The sequence below is a fragment of the Chrysochloris asiatica genome, unplaced genomic scaffold (genome assembly GCF_000296735.1).
Source record: "Chrysochloris asiatica unplaced genomic scaffold, ChrAsi1.0 scaffold00205, whole genome shotgun sequence".
NCBI lineage: Eukaryota > Metazoa > Chordata > Mammalia > Afrosoricida > Chrysochloridae > Chrysochloris > Chrysochloris asiatica.
The window spans coordinates 2,128,629-2,137,196 of record NW_006408723.1 but is presented as its reverse complement, the minus strand read 5'-3'; the positions used below and the strand labels follow the sequence as shown (position 1 = coordinate 2,137,196).

At 40.2% G+C, this 8,568-nt stretch overlaps 1 protein-coding gene across 1 annotated transcript in view; it reads right to left on the bottom strand.

Moving 5' to 3' along the window:
- The window catches only part of SECISBP2 (SECIS binding protein 2), a 76,514-nt gene extending 68,285 nt beyond the window's left edge, over nt 1–8,229 (bottom strand). Inside the window, exons 1-2 of the mRNA XM_006872590.1 lie at nt 8,194–8,229; nt 6,900–7,045 (exon numbers count right to left, since the gene is read on the bottom strand). Of these exons, the coding sequence (XP_006872652.1) occupies nt 6,900–7,045; nt 8,194–8,229 (182 nt within the window). The remainder of the gene's footprint in view (nt 1–6,899; nt 7,046–8,193) is intronic.
- Between the last annotated feature and the right edge of the window lie 339 nt (nt 8,230–8,568).

The following is an 8,568-nucleotide window of genomic DNA, read 5'->3' as shown; positions in this document are numbered from 1 at the left end:
ACTTATTATGACCCTATTCAAAATACCACCAGAAGTTGCCTACTTCCTACCCCAGCAAACCTGAGTTTCCAGCTGTCATCCAGGTTTTCAATGGCTTCACCAGACCAACTGAACCTGTCTCACACATGCATCTTGCATTTCCCTTGCTATCTCCACCCAAACCAACCAACAGGAACTATGAAATTCAAAGTTCTGCCCTCTGCTGTTCTCTACTGCCAGGCCAAGTTTCCACACAGTATGAAAAGATGTTGAAAATGCTCAACAAACTCTTACCAAATCCAACAGTCTTTTTGGGAAACAGAACTAAGCTCAGGTCAGAATCTGAGTGCTATCTCTGGTCCTGGCATGTCCTACTAGAATGACTGTGGAAAATGTGCCTAACCTGTGTAAAAATTAGATTTACACTATTCCTTACCCCCACAAACCTCACAGATTGTGGCAAGGATAAAATAATAATAATCAAACAGAATGCACACATTATTATAGTATGTTACACATGACTTGGCACAGCGTCAACTATGATTATCAATTATCACCATTTACATCATGCAGAACACAACTTTGTTTATATGGCCTTCTATTTACAGTTTGTTCATTATACCAGTTAGTAATTCTATATACAGCTAACCTTTGAACACAGGGTTAAAGTGCACAGGTCCACTTTATGGGTGGGTTTTAAAACTCCGTGACTCAAAATCATAAGAAGACCAGCCTTATTGGTCACGTCACAGAGACCCTTGGTCCTTCTTCAGCTCTGAAACTGAACTTACTCTGTGCCTCAATTTTTAGTCACATGATAGGTATACAGGGGGACAATACTAGTGAGGTACACACACTGTATAACAGTCAACATTGCTGATTACCGATGGATCTTAGCTGAATGCAGAGAATATCAGAAAGATGTTTACCTGTGCTTTCTTGACTATACAAAGGCTCTCAAGCTATGGACAACATTGCGAAGTATGAGTATTCCGTAACACTTAATTGTGCTCATGAGGAATCTGTACCTGGACCAAGAGGCACTTGTTGGAACAGAACATGTGAACACTGAATGGTTTAAAATTTAGAGAGGTGTGCGACAAGGTTGTATTCTTTCACCATACTTATTCAACTTGTCTGCTGAGCAAATAATCCAAGAAGCTGGGTTCTATGAAGAAAAACGTGGCATCATGATTGGAGGAAGACTCATTAACCACCTGTGATATGCAGATGACACCTTGCTTGCTGAAACATTTACTGATGAAGATCAAAGACCAAAGCCTTCAGTATGGATTACATCTCAATGTAAAGAAAACAAAAATCCTTATCACTGGACCAACAGACAACATTCTTATCAATGGAGAAAAGATTGAAGTTGTCAAGGACTTCATTCTTCTTTGATCAATTATCAACACTCACAGAAGCAGCAGTCAAGATATCAAATGAATTGCATTAGACAAATCTGCTGCACAATACTTTAAAATGTTGAAGAGCAAAGATGTCAGCTTGAGGACTAAAGTGCGCCTGACCCAAGCCATGGTATTTTCAATAACCTCATATGGATGCGAAAGCTAGACAGTGAATAAGGAAGCCAGTAGAAGAATTGTTGCTTTTGAGTTATGGTGTTGGAGAATATTGAAAGTGTCATAGGCTTCCAAAAGAACCAACAGATCTGTGTTGGAAGAAGTGCAGCCAGAGTGCTCCTTGGAGACCAAGATGGCCAAACTTTGTCTTTCATACTTCGGACATATTGTCAGGAGGGACCAGTCGCTGGAGAAGGATATCATGTTTGGTAAGGTGGAGGGTCAGAGAAAAAGAGGAAGACCCCCAGAGTGAGCTGGATTGGCCAAATGGCAGCATCCATAGACTCAAGCATGGCAACAGTAGTGAGGCAGTGTTTCGTTCTGCTGTGCATAAGGTCGTTATGAGTCGACACTGACTCGATGGCACCTGACAACACTCAAGATTAAAAGGGCAGTATTTACCTGAGAACAAAATTCAGAAGGGTAGGGAAAAGAGGAGGAATGGAAATTCAAAACACAGGGGCGGGGGATAGGTGGTATTTCATGGAGGGAACTGCCGTCATTGAGATGAAACAAAGTATATGATTTGCTGAGTGTAAAACTGATGATATGTAAACCTTCTCTCAAGTCACAACAAAAAGTTAAAACAAAACAAAAACAAAAACAAAAACTTCCTGTGAGTAGCCATCTTCCCGGAGCAGTTCTCCTCTCCAGTAAACTGTTGTTGTTAAGTGCTGTCGAGTTGGAACTCATAGCCACCCTGTACAGGGATTCCAAGGAACAGCTGGTGTGTCTGAACTGCTGAGCGTGTGGTTCACATCCCTGTGCTGATCCGACAGTGCCACACCAGTAAGTTGTGTACTGCATCAAAAGTGATCGGTCATAGTCCTCACCTGCCTGTTCATAGTTAGTGCAATACTGTAAAACAAGAAAGCCACTAGTGATGCTAGAAATGCTCCCAAGAAGCAAAATCATGACGTTATAAGAAAAAGCTGACTTGCCTGAAATGTAGTACTGATGAAATTTTGCAGCTGCAGTTACTCACCATTTCAAGATTTTAAAAAATCCAAAATTTAGGACCATTGTAAAAAAGGAAATTTGTGAAGCCATAGCTATTACACTAACAGGCATGATGAAAACCTTGCACTGTTTGTGAAATATCTTTTTATCTTATATTGAAAGGACAGTTTTTATGTAGGTGAAGTATACATTTAACATATAAAATATATGTTAATAGCCTTACTGGTAAGGTTTTTGATCAACAATGGTTATATTTTTGAAGAGTCAAAAGTTTTAAGCAAATTTCTGACAGTGTAGGGAGGTTGGCACCCCCAAGCCTCGTGTTGTTCAACAGTCCCCTGTACCTCTATTGTATTTCTTTGTCTTGTCTTATAAATCTGTAGAAACTGGTATACTTTTATTCTTTCATTTTCATCAGTTCAAGTCTATTCAAGACTGACAAAAAGAAAAGCAGTGCATGAGATTATAATTTTTCTCCTTCACAAACCTTTCAATAATTAATTGAGTGAATATGTGATACATCTTTGAGTACACTGTTTAGCGCACACCACCAAAAAAACCAAACAGGTGTAAGCCATATCAAAGGAACACAAAGTACAAGGATTCTTCCACAAACACTCAAGCTGATACTGACCTTACAAATAAACCATACAGTTAAGTGCAAGGGTAACATTTCTCCAAATTCAAATCTTAGAGGAATGCATTTTTAGAAGGAAAAATAAAACTAAAAGGAAAACATACGCCCTGTTCAACTCAAATTTATAAGAATCTAAAATAAAAATCTGCAAAATCCATTCCCATAAACATATATAAAACATCTGACTGAAAGCAAAACCCAGCAATTTCCAAATACTTCTCCACACAAAAACGAAGAAAGGTTGCTAATAAGACTAGTTTTCTAATCCAGAGAAGCAGTGATGCCTGAGATGGAGGCAGAGATGATGACATGGAGAGATGGAGCAGTTAGGGACTGTACACACAGAGAGGGAGAGGGGCTGTGTGCTGACGACGGGGGCAGGCTTGTAGTGTATATTCTTTGGTTGGCTGATGATGCATGGAGGGGACTGTAACCATGGCAATGAAACAATATAGGATAGGATGAATGTACAACAAATGCTCTCTGATTTAAACTATCACATAATTCACAATGAAACATTAGAGAAAAAAAAAAAAAGATTAGTGGTTTAAACCCACTGCATACTCCAAGGGAGAAAGATGTGACTATAGGGTCTGGTAGAGTTACAGTCTTGGAAACCGTAGGGCGGTTCTACTTTGTCCTGTCGGGCCACTAAGTATTGGAAAGGACTCAGTGACAGTATTTTTTTGTTTTATTTTCACACAAAAGGAACAAAAATTTGAGTACAATTTGTCACTGTCTAGGAAAACTCCCTCTTAAGAATGAACATAGAGAAACCATTATGCCTGTTCATCAGGAAATTTATACAAGAATGGTCATAGCATTATAAACTAAGGCAAAAACAGAGAACACAAATTTCCATCAGTAGTTGTTGCTGTTGTTAAGTGCCGTCGAGTCGGTTCCTTCTCACACAACTTATTTATCTACCAATAGCATATTGGGTACATAAGTTGTATACTTTTAAGTTTCGTAAATTGAATAATTAAATATAGCAATCCGAATGAGTCTCAAAAAGCTATTAAGCACCCAGAGGGAATGAAAGCAAATACTGTTGAATGATGATACATGGAGATTGTAATCATTGCAATGAATCAATGGTGTAAAGCCTATGTTCTCCCATGTAAGCTATTACTCAGTTCACAATAAATGCATATATATCTAAAGCAAAATAGCAAGTTCCAGAAAAAAAAGTACATATAGCTTTAATCTAGTAATATAACACTTAAAACATGCAAAGTGAAGCAATAGATAATTTCAGTGCATAAACATGTATGGTAAAAATAAACACAAAAACAGAGCAATTAAAAAATGCAAAATTCAAACTAGTTACCTCAGAGAGGAAAGGAATACATAGGATTAGATTGAGGCACAGGGCATTTCAATCTTAATAGAACGTTCTGTCTATCAAATTGGGTGGCTGATAGTAAGATGCCTGTTACATTATTATTTTGTCCATTCGTTTTATATATTATTCTGTATTTTCTCAATGTTAGATAAAAACAAGAATAAAATTCTGAAGTTATCAAAAAAAAAAAAGACTAGTTTTCTAGGATGGTTTTAAAATGTGAAACCTTTAAAAAAAAGTATATATATTTATTTTGCTCTTTCATCATTTCTTCTGTAGTAGAAACATAATATAGTTCTAAACTTTAAATTGCATTGTTGTTAGGTGCCCTTTAGTCGTTACTGACTCAATATAGTGACCCGATGCACAACAGAACAAAACACTGCCGAGTCCTTGGCCAACCTCACAATTGTTGCCATGCTTGAGCCCACTGATACTGCCACTTTGCCAATCTATCTCGTTGGGGCTCTTCCTTTTCCTCTGACTCTCCACTTTACCAAACATGGTATCGTTCTCCAGTGACTGGTCCCTCCTGACAACATGTCTGAAGCATGAAAATGAAGTGTAGCTATCCTGGCCTCCAAGGAGCATTTTGGCTATACTTCTTTCAATACAGATGTTTGTTCTTTTGGCAGCCCATGGTACTTTCAATCACTGTTCAACTTTCTCATGCATATGTTGTTGTTATGTGCCGTGGAGTCGGTTCCGACTCATAGCAACCCTATACAAGGTTTCCGAGGTTTTAAATCATTACGGGAGCAGAAAGCTCCCATGGAACAGCTGGTAGTTTTGAACTGCTGACCTGCATATGAGGAAATTGAAAATACCATGGCTTGGGTCAGGCATACCTTAGTCCTCAAGCCGACATCTTTGCTCTTCAACACTTTAAAAACGTCTTGTGCAGCAGATTTGTCATCATTTGATTTCTTGGAGGCTGCTTCTTCCATGAGTGTTGATGGCTGATCCAAGAAAAATTACTTACTAATAATTGTAATGTCGTCTAGTATCTTGTTTACACCAAATAATAATGAATACGGAGGTGTCAGGAGTCCTGGTGTGGTGCTGTGGGCTAATGTGCTGGGTGCAAGGTTGGCTTGAACCGGCAAGGTTGGCTTAAACCACAAGGTTGGCAGTTTGAGCTCACCAGTCGCTCTTTGGAAACCTCTTACAGGGTCGCTATCAACCAGAACCGACTTGACACTTAACAACAACAACATGGAGGTGTCAAAAGAAAAATAATAGACATCCTACTTTTATTTTAAGGTTTCAGTTTTTCTTACCCAGGAAACCAAATAGTAACTGTAAAAAAAAAAAAAAAAAAAAAAATTACTGTCCCCAAGTAAATTCTGCCAAAGGATTTTTTTTTTCCACCCCAAATTGCTGTTTCTTTCCTGCTCAAAATCAGGCCTTTTAAGAGTCCTGGTGTGGCACTATAGGACATGCACTGGACCACAAGATTTGTTTGAACTGCAAGGTTGGTGGTTCAAACCCACCAGCAGTTCCTTGGAAATCCTATACAGGTTCACTATGAATTGGAACTGACTTGACAGCACTCAACAAAAACACAATAACAAACCGTCTGAGCACTCAGGCTTACTTAAATTACAAACAGTATCATGGCTGCAGATGACCAGATTGCCAGTGACCACCTGGAGAACTGAATCACTCAATCTCAGTTAAAAACTGAAGGTGTGGTTCAATTATGTGGAAATTAGCCAATAGGTGATCATCTATTTTTCTTCCTTCTCTTTATAAGCTTCATTGTTGTGATGCTGTGAAGTGCCATCGAGTCGGTTCCAACCCATAGGGGAACTGAACAGGATTTCTGATGAGTGACTGGTGAGCTTGAACTACCGACCTTTTGGTTCAAACAGACTTTGCAGTTCAGCGCATTAACCCACAGTGCCACACCCAGAGTCCATAAGCTTCATTGTAACCCATCTACTTAGAACCATCTGCTTTTGTTTGGAATCAGAATGGACCTCTGTATGCAGGGAGAACTAGTTGCTCAGAAGAAAACTTAGGTTTTAAATTCTTTAAGTTTTGATTTTTAATAGAGGGAAAGAAGAGCAAAGTTAGTTTCCATTTTGAGTACATTGTTGTTTTTGTTATGTGCCTCGAGTCAGTTCCAACCATAACAACCCTACATAGGGTTTCCGAGGAGCAGCTGTTGAGCTTGAACCACCAGCCTTGCAGTTCAAACAGTTTGAGTACATAATACAATTAAATTGTGCTACAGGCTCAAGACCTTCTTGGCTGAGGAGCATATTGTTTAGCTTCTTTGCTGAATTTCAAAAGTGTTAGTTGAAGCACATCAATATTTGGACACTTTATCCCCATCAGGAGCCAAGAAATAAAGTCCCTAGGTACACATGACATTTAGAAAGATACATACTCAGTCACTGGCAGTTCCTGAACAAGTGGATAATAAGTAGCTGTGCAGCTAGGGAAGACACCTGCTTCTGAGGACTCTGGCCACACTGCATTTAGCCTAGTAAATTTTGGAACAAATGGTTTCACATCTGCTGATAACTTGATGCCCTGAAGGAAAAAAGGGAGATTTGACTACAAGCATTCTGAGATCAACCAATCAAAAGCAAACAAAAAACAGGCTTGAGGGACTCAATTCTAATAGCCCAGAAATGCTAATCCAGGACTTGTGTTCTCACCCTTAAACCTATCAAAGAAAATGGTTTAGTAATGATTTCTTGCCATTTTTTTTTTTTTAGAAAAAGTAGTCTTCAAAATGTTCTCAGTTAAAAACAAGGTCAAGTGGAAATAAAATTCAACCCAGGTTATAGAGTCAAAACCACACTGATGTTTCTTTAAACTTAAAATTTTGGTTTTTTTTTTTTTTTACCTCTTCCTGTTTTGGTTAAGGTTAACCAAACTATTACAGTCAAATATATTCGTGGACTGCGTAAACTAGCACTTAAAATACACCGCAAAAGCTTATTTCCATGAAATTTCTCAAAGGTGATATGAAACATTTCATTCTTACTGAATCACTAAGAGTCTTGTCTTTGCTAAAAAATTAACCTACCGCCATGATCCGCTTCTAGTTGAATTTTTAAAATGCTTTAAAAAAAAAAAAAAACATACATGAAGGTATTTACTTGTACCAACAATTTCATAATCATGGCTTTTAACTAGAGTTTAAAGCTATGTGATTGTTAGGGCTTCACCTAGAGTAGCAGTGAGTATGTAGAGCTGAAACTTTAACGTTTTAAAAACCTAAGGTGTTGTAAAATAAACTACCTCTTCCTAATAGTGAGGTAAACTATTTTACACTCGGGATGTAGGAAGGCAGCAGTTATTTATATCTAGAGTCAAGATATTAAACACAGTTCTAAAGGCTATGGTTTGTTTGCGACCCCGGAAGGCTGGCGGCTCCCCCGCGGCCGCGTTCATGCGCAAGCACAGTCATCAGCCTCTGGCCTACGCCTGCCGGCGACTCTGCATCCCAACTCATGGCCGGGCTCCTGTGCTTCATTACCGCCAGACAAAGACTCGGGGAACTCCCGCCCCTTCGTCCGCCCGCGGCCGATCAACCCAGGAGACCAGGCGAGGCGAGTGAAGCCTCGGAGAGAACGACCATAGGCCCTGAAGGACCATTGGAAGGGGAAGCGCAGACGCCGGCAACTCTCCTCACCCACACGGGCCTCGGGCAGACCCCTAGCAGCCCTCACCTCGCCTTCGGGCTCCCGCGGCTGCTCCGAAGCCATGGTGGGCGGCTCGGAGGAAGCCCTACCGGGAGAAGCCCACAGCCGCTCGGACGGCTAGCGGGACAGACCACCCGGCGTTTCTCCCCTTGTTCTTCCGCTTTTAGAGGAGGCGCCAGGAAGTGCGTCACAGAAACGCGACTGTACTCGCCCTCATCCCGGACGGAAGTCCGATTGAGTAAGTGAAGTGGCACTTTATGGTGCTTCTTCGTGTGACCTGCCTTCTTCTTGTTAAGTGCCATCGAATTGATTCCGACACGTAACGACTATGTATAGGGTTTCCAAGGAGCTGCTGGTGGGTTTGAACCACTGGCCTGTGGTCCAGCGCATTATCCCGCAGCG